Here is a 20,446-nt window from a genome sequence, read left to right as displayed (position 1 = left end):
TGAGAATGAGTTAGTGGAATAAGGGGTCCATTACCAAAAATGATAAAAGTGAAAGGTGACAAATTTTTAGGGATGAACAATAAAGAAAATAGGTGACAAATTTTCAGGGACGGAGAGAATAACATTTTTGGTACCTCTTTAGTCTTGCAATTTTTTTGGACATATATAAGAGCATTCCCAACAGTTTTCCTAAAACCTCCCTTATTTCTCCCTAACTAGCGCCACATCAGCACCATAATTTATCCCCATTTTTTAGCCAACTGCTCCAATGGTTTCTCCCTTATTTCTCCCTAACTCAACATTTCATTTTTACATCATCACTAATTTAATTGTTTTATTTTTGTATATAATAAAGCTAGCTAATTTAATTTATAAGACAAAACAAATAATAGTAATAAAGTTCGTTGTATTAAGACAAAACAAATAAAGTTCGTTTTATTTCGATGAGGAGAGAATGAAGAGAGAAAAGAGATGAGGATGGGGAGAGAATGAAGAGAAGGTGTGTATTTATAGGGGGGAAATTAAAAACAAAAAACAAAAAATATATTTATCGCCGAACTATCGCCGACCACTGTGTGCGATAATTCGGCGATAATCCAGCGATTTTTCGCTGGTTGGCGATAAAACGGGAGGAAAAATCGCCGAAATATCGCCGACCTCTCCCATTGGTCGGCGATAACTCGGCGATAGACGGCGAAAAAACGCCGACTTTTAGCCGGCACCATTGGGAGTGCTCTAAAAGCCCCTTTTCAGGCAGAAAAAATTTATATTTTTGGCACTAGTTGATTTTATATTTTATAATATAAAACATTTTCTTTGGAATTATAATTCACTTAAATTTTTAAATAGTTACTTGAATAACGTACAGATTGAGCTTTATTTAATAAAAAAAAGTTATTTTATTTTACTTTAATATTTTTTATTAAAAATGTTACTTGCAAGAGTTCACTTTAATTTACGTTACATAAATTTTAATTATTATACTTAAAAAGAAATACTTTTTCACTATATTATAAAAATTTATTATACTTAAAAAGAAATACTTTTTTACTATATTATATTTTAATTAACGTAACTAAAATATTTACTTTTCACTTAAGGAGCATTTTTTTAAGTAACATTTTTTAAGAAAAAAATTACTATTGTTCACTATAATATTTTTCCTTCTCAAAAAAAAATTTAATTAAATTTTTTAAGTGAAATAGGCTGAGTTTTATAATGAATAATATTTAATTTTAAAAATAAATAAATTATAATTAAACTATTTTAAGGCTGTATTTATTTTTAAACATATAATGACAATAACCTATTTTAAGTAATTAAAAATACAAAAATAGTATACTACTAGTATTTAAGGTCCAAAATGCTCTTAAACATTAAAAATTCATATTTTAGGATTATTTTAGTCTTATCGTACTAAGAATGCTATAAAATATTTTTAAGGACTATTAATGCATATTTTGATAAGATGAGACTATTATGGTAGTTACTCTCTAGATATTTTGATCACTAAAACCATTTAGTCACTAGTAATGGGAGTAAAATAAGCATGGGTTTTAGATCGTAAGTTATTAATTTGGCCCAAACATCAGAAGCCCAATTCAATGGCTAATTCCGTAATTCCACCATTTTCAAATTTCAATCGCCATCCGCCCGTTTGGCTAAACGACACCACAAATTTGAAATTATTAGTACCCATAAAACACGAAGAAGAATTGAGAAAGAGAAAGAAAGAGGGGAGTAAGATCAGTCTGCGCGACTATTAGCAAGAGAAATGGAGAAGATCTGCGTTGCAGTGAGAGTGAGACCATCTGCAAATGACGAAAATGTTAATGGATTTCACTGGAAGGTCGATAGCAACCGTATTTCTCTCCACAGATCTCACGGCACCCCCATTTCTGGGGTTTCCTATGCTTTTGGTAAGCTCAGATCGAGTATCTGTGTGTGTACGACCTCAATTATTTGCATAATTTGATGCTAATGCTTTCCATTTTGTGATTTTATTTTTGTGCAGATCATTTGTTCGATCAGGAATGCAGTAATGCTACAGTGTACAGGCTTCTGATCAAGGACCTAATTAATGCTGCTATGGAGGGGTTTAATGGTGAGTTTAGTTTTTTATTTTCTGGATCGGGTACGAGCTCAATTATTTCTTATACTTTTGAGTAGAGAATAAAATGCAAATGATTATCACGAGCTATGGAAGCTAGAGCAGATTAAATTAGTTAGTGCAACGATTGTTAGATAAGGTGAATGAATAAATTATGAGTGTAAAGTAAAGAGTTTTGGGCTGGTTATGTCGATAATTCCTATTTCATGTGGAGCTGTAAAGGAGATTCAGACTAAGAGTGAATGGATAGCTACTGAGTTAGAAAACTACTATTAAATTTTGTTTGTTCCTGTCACCATCATTCTTGTGATGATTTGAGTTGATTGATTTTCCCTTCTTAAATTCATATTTGTTGCGGTTGTCCTTTCATGAGCAAAAGTTACATCTCCGTTGACCATTCTGTTTTATTATCTGTAATAGTATCTCACTGAGACGATTTATGGTAATGTAGGAACTGCATTTGCTTATGGACAGACTAGTAGTGGGAAAACTTTTACTATGAATGGTTCTGAAAATGATCCAGGAATTATCCATAGAGCTATCAAAGACATTTTTGAAAAAATAGAAGAGGTAAGATAGCATTTTTCCGCCAATGATAAATGTTGCAATTTGTATCTAACATGATTTAGTATGGTTTGTGTGTTTTAGACATCAGATAGAGAGTTTCTGATTCGAGTTGCATACATGGAAATTTACAATGAAGAAATCAATGATCTTTTTGCTGTGGAAAATCAAAAACTTCAGATTCATGAGAGTTTGGTGGTGAGTCTTGGTTACGTCCATTATAACGTGTTTGTTAAAATGTACAACAAGATTAATGACATTTGTTTCCTTCTAGCGTGGAGTATTTGTTGCAGGTCTAAGGGAGGAAATTGTAAACAGTGCTGACCAAGTGCTCCAACTTATCCAACTTGGAGAAGGTTTGATCTTGGATTAGAACACAAGTGAAATTGCATTATTCAGTATGTTTTTTCTTGGGTTCATATACTTGTAAGTTCTTAGATTTTCTCTGTGGCAGCTAATAGGCATTTTGGTGAGACCAACATGAATGCTCGTAGCAGTAGATCACATACTATTTTTAGGATGGTATGCTCTTTCTCTTCTTCTACTTCTTCTCCCTCTCTCCCTTTCTCTGTCTAATGAGGCATGGAAGTTTATGTCTATTGCATTAAATGATTGATTTATGATATATGTGCATCTCATTAACTGCAATGCAATGCATTTTATTTCACGATTAGGTAATCGAAAGCAAAGGGAAGGATAACAAATTCAATGATAGTCCTGACGATGCTATCCGTGTCTCTGTCCTGGTTTGTACCTATTTAAGCAAGTCAATCAATGTTAATTTGTTTCTGTCCTTATAACTCAATTTATTGAATCATTTGATCAGACCTAGCCAGTATTGTGTAAGCGAAATGTGGGAGCATGTCTAAAGTGGAAGTATTTTATTTGAAATAAAATTGCTTACTAAGAGAACGGTAAAAGGTTTAAAAAGACTTGATATACTCACCTAATAATTAGCATGGAAACAAACTCACAATATAATTCTTTTCCCTAGAACTAATCTCTGATTCTGTTAAACTTTCTCTTTTTCTTACCATAAAATTATTCTAACATATCTTCTCATTTTGTTATATTTGTTCGATGCTGCTTTAATTGTTGGAAGTAGAATCTAGTTGACTTAGCTGGGTCTGAGAGAGTAGCAAAAACTGGTGCTGGCGGAGTTCGTTTGAAGGAAGGAAAGAACATTAACAAGAGCTTAATGATTCTTGGTAATGTGATCAACAAACTGAGCGAGGGTGGAAAGCAAAGGTAGTTGTAGGTGTCTCTTTGTTATACCAGATATTTAAGTCTATAACTCATCATAATATATTATTTGCAGTGCTCACATTCCTTATCGGGACAGTAAGCTTACTCGCATTCTTCAGCCGGCATTAGGTGGAAATGCAAAAACTTCAATAATTTGTACTGTTGCGCCTGAAGAGGTACTTAGATGAAATTACATAGTTGCTACTTTTCTTTATTTTTTTTTTCAAGTTGAAACTAAATCAATTTCATATCATGTTTATGTTGGTAATAATTAATAATACATACAGATCCACATAGAAGAATCAAAAGGGACTCTTCAGTTTGCTAGCAGAGCAAAGAGGATAGCCAACTGTGTTCAAGTGAATGAGGTTTGTTATAATTGTTTGGAAAATCTCATGGACGTCTATATTGCTTCTTCCTTACTTGACTTCAGATGTGGCATGTGAAGAAACTGCTAATATAACTTTGCACTGCTTAAATTCTCCCATTGTAATACATTCTCACGTATAACGAATGTCTGATGATACATTCTTCTTACTCCTGTATAGTGCAGCATAACTACTTTCGTACAGTGAAAGTTGAACTTCTTTGAAACGATTTGAGTTGTTAAGAAGTATAACGTATATCTGATGATACATTCTTCTTACTCCTGCATAGTCCAGCATAACTACTTTTATACAGTGAAATTTGAACTTCTTTTGAAACGATATGAGTTGTTAAGATGCACATTTTAGAGGATATGGTAATAAAATAATGCATTCCAGAACGTAGTTAGATAGATTCACCAAAATGTTTAGTTCCCATCCTGGAGAGTGATTACTCATTACTGTTTCCTTCTATGTTTGCTTACCAGATTATCATTTCCTTGCCTTTTCTTTTAAAATAACACTGCATTCACAAAATCAAATATCGTTTTCATTTATAAATATTGTTGCTATCTTTGCTGTAAACTGGAGCTTTGCGTTGTCATTGGAACTAAGTAAATAGATCTTCCATTCGCAGATAAGAACCTGACTAATTTTAATGTTTTCCAGATATTGACGGATGCTGCCCTATTGAAGAGACAAAAATTAGAAATAGAGGATCTTCGGAGTAAACTTCAGGTACTCGATCATTTATTTTCAGGCCAAGTAGACCGAGCACAATCTAATTATATTTCTTCTATAGGGATCTCATGCTGAAGTATTGGAGAAAGAAATCTTGAAACTGAGGAATGACATGCTAAAGGTAACTTCTTCCTCTTCATAAGTTGACTGAAACATCCTAATGCCTTTTATTGTTGTAACAGTATGAATTGGAGCGGGAGAAGCTCGCCACAGAACTAGAAGAGGAAAGGAGATCACAAAAAGAGCGGGAACAATGGATTAAGGAGCAGCAAATGAAAATTCACAATCTTAGCAATCTGGTTACCTTGACAGACTCTGATAGAAGCTCTTCTGATGTATAACTTTCTCTTCCTGACCTCAGTTTTAGGCTGCATTCTCCTTTCTAATTTTGATATATTTATTTTGTGTTTCCGTTGACATAATTTAGGTCGTCTAACCAGGTTTTGTGAGAGCAAACAATGCTAAAGACTGATATGTTAATTATTATGTTTGATTTGAAGTCGTGTGTGTGTTCTGTTTATACTCATTATATTCTTCTGATTAGTGTACATATAAAATTGATGCTGCTTGACAGAATGGGGTCAAAGAATTCCTTCCAGATGAAAGTACTAGTAGTCACAGCATGCGCCAAGAAGATGCTTTTAGTACACCATGTATTAAAACAGTTCCTAATGGCTTTGTCGCTAAGCGATCACGTTATTCAAGCCAACCAGAGTGTAGCCCTCTTCCAGATGTGTTTGGTGATTGTGCTGATGAAGACACATGGATGAAAATGAATAAAGGTTACATAGCTGACCTTGATTCACTTCATACGACTCCTTCGAGGAAGGTCCAATCATTTCCATTTAGTGAGGTATTTTACTAATAACTTTCAACAATTGTTTCTGGTGTACACTAAATTGTTACCTTTGTTTCATAAGTTCTGTTACTTGTTAGAAGGACTTGTTCTAATTCATCTCAAAGTAAATTCTCTTCCAGCTGTGCTTTTGTAAGGTGGTAGATTGGTAGTCTTATTTGCAATATTTGGCTCCGGAAGTGATGCAATGGGAGTTTCATGATATGGGTTATCATTTGTGTCATACAGTACATATTAGACATGTTACCACGAGGAATGATTTCTTTACATGTATTCATGATATCTGAGAAAGTTACTCATCTGATTAAGAATGTGAAATAGGATGTCCTGGCATCCCTAGAACCAAGGCTATATTATTGGGCCTAAGTTATAAAAAAGTGAAACACATTATTTCATATTGAAATGTCATCCCTTTTATTCTTCTAGGCACTCTAGAATTTTAGAAGGGAGTACGAATGGAGACTGTATATGTTCCTACATAAATGATAAATCATGATGTTCCTTGTCTTGCTACAAGGATATTTACTTCTATTTACTTTCGGCATTAACTTATGCTTAATTATGCTGTCCAAGCTGGTTTAAAATTTGTATCTGTATAGGATTGCTCAATGGATAATACCAATCAAGAAATACAAAACCTCCGCAGACAGCTAGAGTTTGCCATAGAGGAAAGAGATGAATTGAAGGTTAGTTTCTGGTAAATGGTTGTACCTCTGTATGACTAGTACTCTCCAACTTCAGCTTGTTCTTTATTTACGTTAATGGCATGAGTCAACAAGCCAATTCTTCTTCTTTTGCTGTTTGTACGTACTCTAGAGGAAGTATACAGAACAAGTCTCATTCAATGACCAATTGACAAGAGAGAAATCTGAACTTCAACTCGAGATATTGACAGCACGAGAAGTTCCACAAAAGCTCCTTGAGACTGTGACACATTGCAAAGGCATTCACAACGAAGTTTTTTCTGTTATACAGGTACATCAGTTTTACTGCATTCAGGTAAAGAAAATCTGAACATAGAGAATTTTGCTAAACACTACTATCTTTGCGATATATTCCCTAAGCAGAACACTGTAGCTGATGAGAAATCTGAAATTGCTCAAATACTTGCCACCACAACTGAAGTTGGAACCTCCCTTTTCTCAACTTTAGAATCTCATCTACTGATGGCTGTGGATAGCAAGAGACCCTCGCCATTAAATGATTGCTTTGTACAAGAGCAATACAACAATCTCCATCAAAAGCTGAGTGATGCAGTTTACTCCTTAGGTTCATCAGATGGATCAACTGTGGGGAATGAATATAAGGGGAATTCTTCTAACAACAGCAATACTAAGGTAGCTGCCTGCTCATATGTATCAAGATCTTACATGCCAATTTTCTTATTTGTCCTCACAATTGGAATGTGTTTCTCCTACTTCAAGCTCATAATCGCAGGTTATACAGACTTCTTTTCTGATGATTAATCTACGTCTTATCTTGTTAAATACTCTGTGAACTTCTTCTTTAGCTTACTTACTAGTAGGAGTACTATTTTTCCATATATTGTTGTTTTTAAGTGGAATGTGTATATTGTAACCAATTGAAATAGTTTTAGGTGTGCTGGATGCCAGGAATGAGTATGCCAATTTGACTCATTTTTCCAATGTTATATAGGGGAGGGATTGTTTGGACATTCATGGTTAAGAAAAAGAGCCTTCTGGTAGGCAGCTCTACAGAACTATTAGTCATTCTGTTACAGTTGTGAGCTGTATAGGGCTATAAGTTTATGACATGTTTTTCTTAAGATAAGCTATGTGCAATCAATATTCAATAGTAGAGGTGATAACTGCTCATTTAGATAAGGTTAGCTTGGGTTAAAATTAAGATGCAGAAGGCATTTTAAAGATAAGAACTATACCAGAGCATTATTCATGCTCTGAAAGTTTTTTCTATAAACAGTCCTTTGCATGATGCAATTTTCAGAAACAGTCCTCTCTTGTCATTTTCATCTTTCTGGTGTAATCTCTGCTTCTTTGTATTTTAAATTATAAGGTAGTAGACGAGGTGAGATTCTGAACTCAGTCGCATATGCAGTCTGGAAGTTTATGACTTGCCAAAACCTCAAGCCGGATGTTGGGTCATAGTATATCTATTAACCACCATGTCAGAATCAGGGGGCAGGAATCATAGGAACTGTTGCCTTTTAGACTTTATTAGATGGTATCATGGACCTTAATGTTTATTTCTTCAATCACAGATATATATATGCTGATTATTTTTTAGATTTGTGATTTTTTTTCACCATTCAGATTGAAAAATTTTCTTGATTCCAGTAATTTTTAAGAATACATTAGGTACAAATATGTTGAGTAACATTCTTTTTCAAACCCTTAAAACTAGTGTTTCAATGTGAAGGGCACTTTGGGAGGAGTAATTGCTTGTTGGAAGCAGGCATTGGAAAATGAAGTCAGAGAAATCAAGCATAAGTACAATGACTTGGAAAAAGAGCTGGAAGTTAAAAATCAGCTGCTTGAGGTTTCCGAAGGAAAACTTCATAGCTTGGAAAGGGAGTTCCGCCTTGTAAAAGAAGGTCGGGATGCAATGCTTCAAAGAACCTCCAGCTCATCTCAAATGCTCCAGGCATTGGAAAACGAAGTCAGAGAAATCAAACATAAGTACAGTGACTTGGAAAAAGAGCTGGAAGATAAAATTGAGCTACTCGAGGTTTCTGAAGGAAAATATCAGAGCATGGAGAGGGAGTTCCGTCTTGTAACAGAAGACCGTGATGCAGCGCTTGAAAGAATATCCAGTTCATCCCAAACGCTCCGGGCATTGGAAAATGAAGTTAAAGAAATCAAACAAAAGTGCAGTGACTTAGAAAAAGAGTTGGATGTTAAAAATCAGCTACTTGAGGTTCTTGAAATGAAATATCAAAGCGTAGAGAGGGAGTTCCATCTTGTAACAGAAGACAGAGATGCAGCGCTTGAAAGAATCTCTCGTTCATCACAAATGCTCCAAGCATTGGAAAATGAAGTCAGAGAAATAAAAAATAAGTACAGTGACTTGGAAAAAGAGCTGGAAGATAAAATTGAGCTGTTCAAGGTTTCTGAAGTAAAATATCAAAGCATGGAGAGGGAGTTCCGTCTTGTAACAGAAGACCGTGATGCAGCGCTTGAAAGAATCTCGAGTTCTTCTCAAATGCTACAAGCATTGGAAAATGAAGTCAAAGAAATCAAACATAAGCACAATGACTTAGAAAGGGAGTTGGAAGTTAAAAGTCAGCTTCTTGGGGTTTCTGAAGAAAAATATCAGATCATGGAAACGGAGTTCCGTCTTGTAACAGAAGGACGAGATGCAGCGCTTGAAAGAATCTCTAGTTCGTCCCAAATACTCCAGGCACTGGAAAATGAAGTCGAAGAAATCAAACATAAGCGCAATGACTTAGAAAAAGAGTTGGAAGCTAAAGGTCGCCTACTTGAGGTTTCCGAAGGAAAATATCAAAGCATGGAAAGGGAGTTCTGTCTTGTAACAGAAGAGCGAGATGCAGCGATTGAAAGAATCTCCAGTTCGTCTCAAATACACCATTCATTGGAAAATGAAGTCGAAGATATCAAACATAAACACAATGACTTGGAAAAAGAGTTGGAAGTTAAAAACCAGCTTCTTAAGGTCTCCGAAGGGAAACTTCATAGCTTGGAAAAGGAGTTTTGTATTGTAAAAGAAGAGCGAGATACAATGCTCCGTAGAATCTCGAGTTCAGCTCAGATTCTTACACAAGTAACTGGCGAAAAGGACAGAGTTCTAAAGGAGCTTAACACTGAAGTTAGGAGGAGAAAGAAGCTCGAGGAAGAGATCAAGCAGTTTAACGCTGCTTTTGCGAGTCGACAGAGGTCAGTAACGTCTTTACAAAGTGAGTTCAAATCTTTGCTGGAGACCATGAAGACGCAGAATCCAACTTCACTATCCAAGTCTCATGGATCTTGAAGGTCTCTAATATCTCTGCTGTGCTACATCTAAACTTATTTAGTTATGTAACATGATTCAATTATTTTCTGTTTATGTAATGACATTAAATTGAGGAATTTGGTGATCTCATGCTTTGTGCATGTGGTTTGTTTGAGATTGCAAATCAATGGTACTCTCTATATCTCTCTCTTGTTTTACCATTTTTCATTCAAACATGTGTTGTCCATTACCAAAATTACCAAAATTAAGTTTTGAATTTGGATTTTTTTGTAAGAGACAGTCTCGTGTGCGCCACCTGCAAGATGAAGCATGATTTCCTTGTAATAAATATCATAAATACCACAACATTTTTTTAATTAATGTGTCTAAATTTGCACACTAATTTATCTCAAGTTTTTCTAAAAGAGACAATCTTGCATGCGTGCCATCGACAAGGTGAGCACACGATTTTGAACATACTATAGTTAACAATTTTATTTAATTTTCAATCCTTTTAAGTAGTATCAGTAACTAGTTTCCTAACTAATGTGCCTAGATTCGCACGCACCACCTCGTCTCGGATTTTATAAATATTTAACTTTTATATAAATATTGTTATAAATTCCATTACTATTTTCCTAATTAATGTGCGTAAATAGGCACGCATCACCTTATCTCTGAAATTTTGAAAGAGACAATCTTGCTTACGCGTGATGTCCTACATAATTAAGAATTTTATTTAGTAATTAATCCTTTTCAGTAATGTCATAACTATTTTCCTAATTAATGTGCCTAATGTCACAAAGATGATCGCACATTTTTGAATTTTCGAAACAGACAATCTCGAGTCCGCGACACTCGGAAGGTGTGCCTAAGTTCGTACAGACCACCTTATCTTGGTTTTTCTTAAAGGGGCAAGAAGAAAAAGACAAAGTGAGTGTGCAAATTCCTGCATTGTTAAGAATTTTATTTAATATTTAATCATTTTCCATTAGTATCATAAATATCATAACCTATATTAATACTACTATAACCTAAATTCGCCCACACACAAGTTTTGTTCAATAAAATTGCCTAGGATAAATTATTTTGATAAGTGGAATTTAAGCTACTAATATGAAAAATTCAAACTACATTAATAGATAATTACTCGTAAACGCCATTTCTTTGCAATTTTAAGCCAAACTATTATGACGTAACACTAAGAAATATATGGAAAATTAAATAAATATTTAAATCGTGAGCGAACAAAATTCCAGAAATTTCCATTTCGATACTTACCTAAACAGAAAAATTAAAGCGAATAATAATTCATAAATACCTCTGCCGCTTAAAATCTTGCAATTGTTCTAACCTTCTTCATCTCTCTGGTAAACTCTCTCTCGTTTATCGCTGCTATACTCGTTAATTCTTTTTCGTCGCTGTGCATTGTATGATCTTCGAGTACTAGCTGCTTTTGATGTTGAGGTTTCTTTTGAATAAATTGAACTTTACCGTTACTCCTTTTTGCTCTTTGTTCATCCGCTGTAGTTTAGGCAATTGTAGATTTGTTGATTTTTCTGAACAATTTCTTCATAGATTATTGCTTAATCATTTTGCTTAATTATATTATGATTTGCGACTTTGAAAATAAACTTAGGTTTGAGTTGGAATTTGCATTCGATCGTAGATTTTTCTTTGCCTTGGACAAACCAAACCCTCAATTTACGATTTAGCCAGTTTTTTTTTACTGGATAGCGAATTGTTCTTCTGTAAATCTCACTCTACAGATTATTTTCATGTCGTTAACGTACTTGTCCTATTTCACTCGCCAATTATCTATTTCCTTGTTGCTATTTTTCAGTTGTTTCGTTGAGGATTGACAGTAATTAATTTATCATCGGAGAATGGATACCGGAGGCAATTCTCTACCAGGTGGAGCCGATGGGGTCAAGCGGAAAGTAAGCTATTTCTATGACCCTGAGGTAGGGAATTATTACTACGGGCAAGGTCACCCGATGAAGCCTCACAGGATGCGCATGACGCACGCGCTTCTTGCACATTATGGAATGTTGCAGCATATGCATGTTCTCAAGCCGAATCCCGCCAGAGACAAAGATCTTGCCAGATTTCACGCTGATGATTATGTTAATTTTCTGAGGACCATCACACCGGAGACACAACAGGAACAGCTCAGGCAGCTGAAGAGGTTTAATGTTGGTGAAGACTGTCCTGTATTCGATGGTCTGTACTCGTTCTGCCAGACTTCTGCAGGTGGTTCGGTTGGTGGGGCCGTGAAGCTAAATCATGGTCATTGTGATATAGCAGTGAATTGGGCTGGTGGGTTGCATCATGCCAAGAAATGCGAGGCTTCTGGATTTTGTTATGTGAATGACATCGTGCTGGCTATCTTAGAACTCCTAAAAGTTCATGAGGTTGTTTTTTTACTTCTGTGCCCTCTTTTCTGCTTTGTGTTTACAGATTTCTTGGATTGCAGGATTCTGGAGCAAGCATCTTGCATGAAATATGTGTATTTGTGAATCTGTTGTTGTTTTTATATGTTGCTACAGCTTGTCTCTGCTAAAACTCATCTTAGAAATTTTTTCAAGCATACCAAGTTAATCATTCATAGCATGAATTTCCACTTAGTCAATTTGATGTGGAGTTGAAAAAAAGAACTTAACCATGGACATGCCAAGGCACTATCATACCACAAAATTAGACTAACGTTCTGACTCTAGTCTTTAATTTTAATTATGTTGAACAGATTAGAGTCCATTTTAAGTTTCTTTATGTACTCATTTTGACAAATTTATGGTATGATTATTGCTGCCCCAAATGCCTTTCGTCTATCAATTTCCAATTTTGGTGGTATATGGATGTTCCGTTTTCACAAGTTCTTACCTTAAATTTTTTAAAACACTTCTTTGCTGCATACTCACCAGGATTTATCCTGCTGTTATTTAGATGTCCGGAGCATGTTGATTAGACAGTATTTGGTACTGCATTCTCTACGTTGGCTTTTTATTGTTTTTTAATTAAGTCATTTAATTTTTGCAGCGTGTTCTCTATATAGACATTGATATTCACCATGGTGATGGAGTCGAGGAAGCATTTTACACCACAGATAGGGTGATGACTGTTTCTTTTCATAAATTTGGAGATTATTTTCCTGGGACAGGTGATGTACGAGACATTGGATTTGGGAAGGGAAAATATTACTCTCTTAATGTTCCCTTGGATGATGGAATTGATGACGAAAGCTATCAGTCTCTATTTAAGCCAATAATGGGAAAGGTTATGGAGATTTTTAAACCTGGTGCGGTAGTATTACAATGTGGTGCAGACTCGCTGTCTGGAGATCGGTTAGGATGCTTTAATCTCTCCATTAAGGGTCATGCCGAGTGTGTGAGGTTTATGAGATCATTCAACGTCCCTCTCCTGTTGGTGGGTGGTGGTGGTTACACCATACGTAATGTTGCTCGTTGCTGGTGTTATGAGGTAAGCCAATATTCTAGCCACCTGTCACTTTGAACCAAATCATGAAGCTGTTTCATTTTTTTACTGCTTCTGCAGAAAAGTTATTTGGTAACTTGTACTTATATTAGCCCAGGTGTGAAATGAAAAATACATATCAACTCTTTAATGATTTAAACAAAGTATATTTTGTGTGACTTTAAAAATCCCTGTGGTAAGTGTGTTCTCTCATAAAATGAAACAGTAACGTTGTATAGAACCCCCCCCCCCCCCCCCCAACCCCCCAAAGCCCACATCTTAACATTCATGGAAAATGAGAAGGCTTTGGCATACTTCCTCTAAATTCATCTCTACGATCATTTCTATTTCTGCTCCCCACCCCCCTTCTCAGTCCGTTGTCATGACAGTTTCTCTTATTAATGCTTGCCAATTTTGATTTTACAGACAAGTGTAGCACTTGGCATTGAACTTGATGACAAGATACCACAGCATGAATACTATGAGTATTTCGGTCCTGATTATACTCTGCATGTTGCTCCAAGTAACATGGAAAATAAGAACTCGCGTCATTTGTTGGAAGAGATCAAATCAAAGCTTCTTGAAAACCTCTCAAGGCTTCAGCATGCACCAAGTGTCCAATTTCAGGAGCGGCCACCAGATAGTGAACTGCCACAGGTTACCTTTACATCTCATAATTAGGTTTATTATAATTGTATGACTTGAGCTATTCATATGGCATGCAACATTTGTACAGAATGCGTATATTTTATTGCGCCATTAATGAGTATGTTTCATTGCGCCAATAATGAGTAAGCTGCCAGCCTTCCACTTCCAACACAGTTAATGCACCCCTTGCTTGTTTGCTTATCCATGAGTTGTTCTCGACTGATGACATTGAGGATTTGATTCACCTAAATAGCAGGATATGTACTGAAAAATTGATGCGAGTTTTCCATCATTTTCACCCTTTGCTAAATGTGCACTTTTTAATTTATGGATGGTTTACTCGTGAAAACCATTTTAACTCGGAGGAATTTGATATTGCAGTTTATCTATAGGCATTTTACACGTCTGTTAGATATTTGGATTATTGTACCTCAGTTTTTGTTTCCCAAAAGAACTGTAGCATGATAATATTTTATACTACTGTATAACCTTTTCTGAAAATAAGGACAAACTTTGTCGAAGTAGAAAAAATGAAGAAACAATTACTAAATCTCACCTAATGTGCAGTTACTTTCATCTGTCGCCTACACAGCTCAAATTCAAAGGTCTCATCCTTTGGAACTCTACTTTGAACTGTTTTCAACATGTTTTCTATGCAGATGGAAGAAGATCATGATGGAGAGGATGAGAGATATGACCCCGACTCTGATATGGAACTTGATGATGAACGGTACATTTATTTTATTTGTGCACTTCTTTTGATATCTGTTCTCTTCTCTTGAATGCTTTCGAATATCCTTTTGTGCACAGGAAGCCTCTACCAGGCAGAGTGAAGAGTGAATTAGCTGAACCCGAACCAAAAGACATGGTACTTAAATGCTATTCTGATTTATCTTTCCTAAAAGTAACTGGTGTAGCTTCAAAATTGTAGGATTTGTTTGGTAATGATTTTGTATGTTTACCATGTTAAGTTATGCGAACAGGAAACTACATTTGCTCATTCGTCTCTTCGCCGTATGCAAAATTCCCAAGAAATGTTACAAATTTCCCTAATCTTCAATAATAATGCCTTACTTTTTCTTGTTGTAGGATGTTGTCAAAGAGGATGAGCCGGATCGGGAAGTTGATCTGCAATGCTCCGAACCCCTTGCCTAAGGGCTATTGCACAACTCCACACTATAGTGTAAGTAATTTTGGTGAAATACTCTAAATGTGGGTAAATTTACAGACGAGGTCGGGGATTCAGACATGAATTTGCAGATGTATAACTGTGATCACTTTGGTAAATTTATGCAAGCATCGCAAATCCTCATCTAGAGCTGCTGAGAGAAAACTGTAATGATTATATTATTACTTTGCTGCCTTGCTTGAATTCATTTATTTTCCGAGTAATGAAACTTAACATCTTCATATATATGTGTGGTTAATTTTTATTAATTGTTATTAAACTATGATGCTTGTATCAAATTGGTCACTATTTATTGTTTCAATATTAAACTTTATACAGGTGTTTTATGCATTCACAACTAGTTTATGGGCCAAAGCCCCTCGTAAAACATTGGACCATAGCCTTCACACTTGGCCCACACCAAAGTCTCCACCTATTTTACATATTTCTCATTTCTTATTTATAATTTTCAATTAAATTATTTTATGAATAAGTAAAAAGTATAAAATTCTATTAAAAGTTATAAATTTAAAATAAATCAAAAATTACCTAATTAAACACTAAAATAAAAAAATTAAATTATGGAAATAAGTGTATCTGTAGATAAAAAGAAGAATAATAGACTAAACTCTAGTTTTTGTGAATTATTAAAACTGCCACCATAATAGCATGTGGTGGGCTCTATCTTTTACATAAATTTTGCGTCCGAGCACAGCGTGCTCAACGGCTTGCAACATCAGTAAAGCACGTCGATGTATGCTTTAGAGGAGGAAAACACGCTACTGTTGATACTCTTGTTTGGCTTAGAACCATCATCTTACCAATAATTGATTAAATCTGTTCAATAGATTTCTAACATTCCCAATCGAGTTAATTGTTTTTGCAGAATATTCCCCTATTAATTGTTAGGTAGCCATAATCTGTTTTTTCATGTCTCTCTACCATCACTAATCGATAGTCTTTTTCGATTAAGCAATAACTAATTTATACTAATTGTAGATGAAGCAATCTTACACGCCGTTTTGAACATCAACAAAAGATATTGATTTATATATGAACGAGACAATTGAGAAAAATTAAAATTTACTGATTTAATACGTTGAGACTTATATTTGTTTTTGCCACTTTATGATTTAAATAGTTGTTTTTGCTTAAAATTTATACTCCGTATTTATTTGTAATTTCTAATACCGAGTGAATGATTCATAATTGAATACCGAAAGAACACAGCAATAGCAAATAATTGTACACTCTTTTGTATTCTTTTGGTAGCGTAGTTTTACTGGTTTTCCACTAACTTTTTCTAACCCTTTTTTATTGGGGGTACATTTTATTTCACTTATTGAGCTAATATTGGAGGCTCACATTAATTAATTGCATCTATAGAATATTGAATTACTCTATTAATTTAATTTTCCTGACCTAATTAGTACCAATTCGAGATCATATATGTGTACAAGTTCTTTCACAGAAAAAGGCCACTCTCTAATCATACAATAATAGTGTATAATAAATCTTGTGTTATACATGAAATTGGTAAATGATGGTGCATCTGATTTTCTATCATCTATTTCAATACTCCAAATAAAAATATAATTGGAGGTGGAATTAATAATGAAAACGAGATCCATGCACATGGAGTTGGCTGTATTTTAGCTCCGTATCAATGTTCAATTAGACCATATATTATTTTCATTAAATCAAGGTTGGTAACATTGAATGTGCAATGCCGGAGCATAGACACAGACAAGGAGCGACTTCGACTTTCATGGGTATGCATGTGTGAGACTATATATTCGAGGAATTCGAGGAGGGCTTAACAGATTTGATAGGTGCTACTCTCGTACCAAATAGGACTCAAGCGGGTGTAGGACTCAAGGAATTCCATGGGTATGCACGTGTGAGACTACTCTTCTTCTTCTTTTTTTCCGTCCATCTTTAAAAAAAAACTCTAGGACTCAAGCGGGTGTACAATTATGTGTGAGTTTTGAGACAAAGCAACATAAATGGGACCCACAGAAATCTAAGGCGAGTAAAAATCAAGATTATGCTATTGAAGTTGGTTCAAATAGATTGAATTTAGTCTGATTTAATTAAATTTGGGCAATTCGATCCAATTCGACAATGATTCTGTTAGTGTCAAGTTATGTTTCCATGAAAACAAGACAGCCAAATCACGAGGACCATCCAATAAACAACAAACAAAAGATTATGTTGCATTTTCTTTTTCTTTTTGAATTTTTTCGCTACAACAATAAATTTTATTTGTATAAATAATTTTCCTCTTTTTTTCTTCTCATACAACGATAATTTGGAAAGAAAAAAAAAAGACTCGATGAGTGATCGTGAAGCATTGTTTGTTTGATCAAACTGATGTTGTAGCACAACTTCCATTTACTCCACTTTTCTTTTTTTAGCAAACTGAAGTTACACCTTAACTTTTATCTACTTTGTTTATTGCCTAATTTCTGTTTGTGGTTACTTTTATCTTAAGATACATTGATCCCTCCAACACAAATTCCAACCGTTTAATAATTATAGTTAAATTCATAAACTACTACAAAATGACACCTTTCTTTTTTCTATTGTCGAAATTGTCAAAAATTATCTTCAACTTTTACTAAGATGACCAAATTGATGGTGGTGGGAAGATTAAAAAGGACCGAAATTGCACAAAAGAAAGGAAGAAAAAAAAAATGCTATGAGTTTGACAGAAAAGGTTATGTTAATATAAAAAGAAAATAAGTTTAACGAAAGTCCTGACCAACATTTTTTTGTGCGTGCATCAGGTCCCAAAAACACCATAACTATATGGAGTAGTATGTATAAAGAGTTCATGCCCATCCCTCCATATTTAAGCCTCAAACTCATCAAATAGTCTCCCATAATTCATTCACAAATTGAAGAGAAAATCCATTTGTCTATACACATTTATTACACAAGCAACAAACATCATCTTCTTCGAAATCAGAGGCCATGCCTAAATTGCTGGGAGAATTTCTGCAGGAGCAACAAGAGCCATTCGCTCTCGAAGTTTACCTTCTTGAACGAGGCTTTGCGCGTTGCAGCCTCAAGAAGAGACGGCGGCAAGCCATCCCAAACTGCTCGGAAGTAGTCCGAGCAGTTTTCAGCAGAATTCTGCTGCATAACAATAGAAAGAAAATCAAGAATCCCAGAAAAAATGATGACAAAAATCATGACGATGAGTTCTCTTCCACAACTTTCTACAGTTCTTGCTCGGATTTGGAAGATGAGGTACAAATTAATTAGATCATTGTTTCATTACAAATTTAATAAATGTGACAAATTATATATGTTTGATGTTTCGTTGAAGCTAGAGATCAGTGGAAGAAGATTGTGATAAACAGCTCAGCCCAATCTCAGTTCTTGAAGAAACAGAATCAGAAGCCCCACCACTTCATCCGAGTATGTATTATAATTTCTATAAATTTAAATTTTTTCTATGAATATTTAGTGCAATTATTAATTGTTTAACCGCTATGTTAAACCAAAGCTGACATGGGAAGTACATGAGTATGTTGTTTTGTACTTTAGAAACTCAGATTAAGTGACTTACTTGGTAGTAAACGACGTCGTTTAGTTATTAAATCCTACTCCCATTTAATAGTATTTCAAAATAGTGACGGATAGAAAAAACAATACTGGTAAGAATTTACTAATTTTATACGGTATGTTTTGGCTTCCAAATTCATATACATATTAAAGAATAAGGTAAATTATTCAGTTAAATTTTGGTTTGTTCCAAAAACTATTTCTGCAACCATGTTTTCGATTTTCGATAATTTCCAAAAAAATAAAGACAAATCAAGAGGAAAGCGCAATAAGCATGAAGTTGGTTTGCAAAACCAGAATCGGGCAAACCACAGCAAAACTCCCTGATTCCAGCTTGTGCAGGGCAATACAAATTCAAGAAAACAAAAGGGGAATCCTCAAAGTCGATTTCTCAACGCAAATCAAAGCATAAAAGTGCCCCAAAATCTCAAGAATGCAACGAACATTCTCATCATCATCACTACAGCATAAACAAGAGGGCACTCCAGCACTCGAAGAAGCTTCTAGTCGACTGCGTGAGAGAAGTGATGGAGAACGAAGGGGGAGGCGGGAAGCAGCTGAAGAAGATATTGGGAGCTGAGGAGCTTTGGAAGGCTGTGTGTGAGAATGTGTGGCAATGGAGCCAAGAATCAATACATGAAAACAGCATATCTCATGTTGTGAAATGTGATTTCATGGCTTCATTGGGAGAGTGGGGATTTGATTCTCAACAACACAAAGATGAGGTTTCCATGGAGATTGGAGATGCTATTTTGGAGGATATTATTAATGAGATTGTTACATGCTAGTGAATTGGTTTTAGTGTTGTTACCAACTTTTGTAGATATAGTAAGACGACAAAACTGGTACATGACCTGTTGGAAAGCAACAGAGTTGTATGATTATGTTTAATATACAAAATATTAAACTTGTTTAGTTAATATAGAATTTTTTGATTAAATATAATTAATTTTTCTGTATGATTATGCATAAAATATTAAAGTTTTTTAACTATTTGATAAGAATATAGGAGTACTTTAATCAAGTAGATAAATTATTTTTTTATAAATCATATACTAATTCAATATACTTAGAATTTAGTAGATGATAAAAAAAAATTAATTGATTTTATATATAGTTTAAAATTATATAATTAAATAGATATTATTAGTTATAGTATAGATGAAAATTGATGTTGTACAAATACTAGTAGGAGTAGATCATTTGGGGTCTTAGGGGTTAAGATGTTCTATATTTTGTCCATAAATCTAGGGATCAAATCCACTAAACACAAATTTTTTAAATGTTAGTAGTAGTATATTTTTCTTCAAAAAATGGATTCAACCGTCACACTCAGAGACGAATAAAAGCGATCAATTTGTGTGATTATAGAAGAGTTCATATATATGCGCAAATCGGATGAGACAATGCAGTGCATCCAAAATGGCCGAATTGTTCAGTTTTGAATAGAGTTGGGTCAAGACTCCATAGTAGTAGTAGCCTAGTAGGTCGTTGGGACCAGTACAACATATGCAACGTTTATGCATGTGAGTTGGGAATTGTACATTCATTTCACCCATTCTATATATGTGACTTCCGTGAATGCGTTTCAATTCTAATAAATGTATGTTTTATAATTTTACCCCTTTTCACAACCCACTCGCATTTCATTTATTCAGTTACAAATAATTCATGTTTTTTTTTATATATATTATACAAAATGATTTTTAGAACCATAATGTTTTTTCTGCTATGAAAGAAGAAAGATTTATGCTTTTTTCATGAAACCCATAAAG

The 20,446-nt window shown here is 34.6% G+C and overlaps 3 protein-coding genes across 5 annotated transcripts; all 3 read left to right on the top strand.

The window, feature by feature from the left end:
- Positions 1-1,698: 1,698 nt before the first annotated feature.
- Positions 1,699-10,010, top strand: ZCF125 (P-loop containing nucleoside triphosphate hydrolases superfamily protein). Of its 2 annotated transcripts, none has more exons than XM_089063299.1 (18): positions 1,699-1,919; positions 2,015-2,104; positions 2,562-2,680; positions 2,759-2,872; positions 2,949-3,030; positions 3,129-3,196; positions 3,349-3,420; positions 3,780-3,922; positions 3,993-4,095; positions 4,207-4,287; positions 4,954-5,022; positions 5,087-5,146; positions 5,208-5,360; positions 5,600-5,878; positions 6,481-6,567; positions 6,698-6,856; positions 6,946-7,218; positions 8,279-10,010. In XM_089063299.1, the coding sequence occupies exons 1-18, from the start codon at positions 1,775-1,777 to the stop codon at positions 9,845-9,847; spliced, it is 3,666 nt and encodes a 1,221-aa protein (XP_088919425.1). In that variant the 5' UTR covers positions 1,699-1,774; the 3' UTR covers positions 9,848-10,010. The 2 variants fall into 2 exon arrangements, with proteins under 2 accessions (XP_088919425.1, XP_047976169.1); XM_048120212.2 differs by having other exon boundaries at positions 1,700-1,919; positions 6,949-7,218.
- Positions 10,011-11,069: 1,059 nt separating this feature from the next.
- Positions 11,070-15,344, top strand: LOC125222831 (histone deacetylase 19-like). 2 transcript variants are annotated; one of them, XM_048125662.2, is made up of 7 exons: positions 11,070-11,178; positions 11,652-12,222; positions 12,848-13,288; positions 13,709-13,939; positions 14,590-14,660; positions 14,741-14,798; positions 15,020-15,344. In XM_048125662.2, exons 2-7 carry the CDS (start codon positions 11,695-11,697, stop codon positions 15,083-15,085), a joined length of 1,395 nt encoding a protein of 464 aa, XP_047981619.1. In that variant the 5' UTR covers positions 11,070-11,178; positions 11,652-11,694; the 3' UTR covers positions 15,086-15,344. The 2 variants fall into 2 exon arrangements, with proteins under 2 accessions (XP_047981619.1, XP_047981618.1); XM_048125661.2 differs by lacking the exon at positions 11,070-11,178 and adding an exon at positions 11,181-11,275.
- Positions 15,345-17,879: 2,535 nt separating this feature from the next.
- LOC125224169 (uncharacterized) lies at positions 17,880-19,630 on the top strand. The gene is made up of 3 exons (XM_048127529.2): positions 17,880-18,353; positions 18,437-18,524; positions 19,014-19,630. The coding sequence occupies exons 1-3, from the start codon at positions 18,075-18,077 to the stop codon at positions 19,457-19,459; spliced, it is 813 nt and encodes a 270-aa protein (XP_047983486.1). The 5' UTR covers positions 17,880-18,074; the 3' UTR covers positions 19,460-19,630.
- The last annotated feature ends 816 nt before the right edge of the window (positions 19,631-20,446 follow it).

Source organism: Salvia hispanica, chromosome 1 (assembly GCF_029641045.1).
Source record: "Salvia hispanica isolate PSC_SH4W2 chromosome 1, Shi_PSC_v1, whole genome shotgun sequence".
In the NCBI taxonomy this organism is placed as follows: domain Eukaryota; kingdom Viridiplantae; phylum Streptophyta; class Magnoliopsida; order Lamiales; family Lamiaceae; genus Salvia; species Salvia hispanica.
Note: the sequence above shows the minus strand (reverse complement) of the source record. Positions and strands in the feature narration are given on the sequence as shown.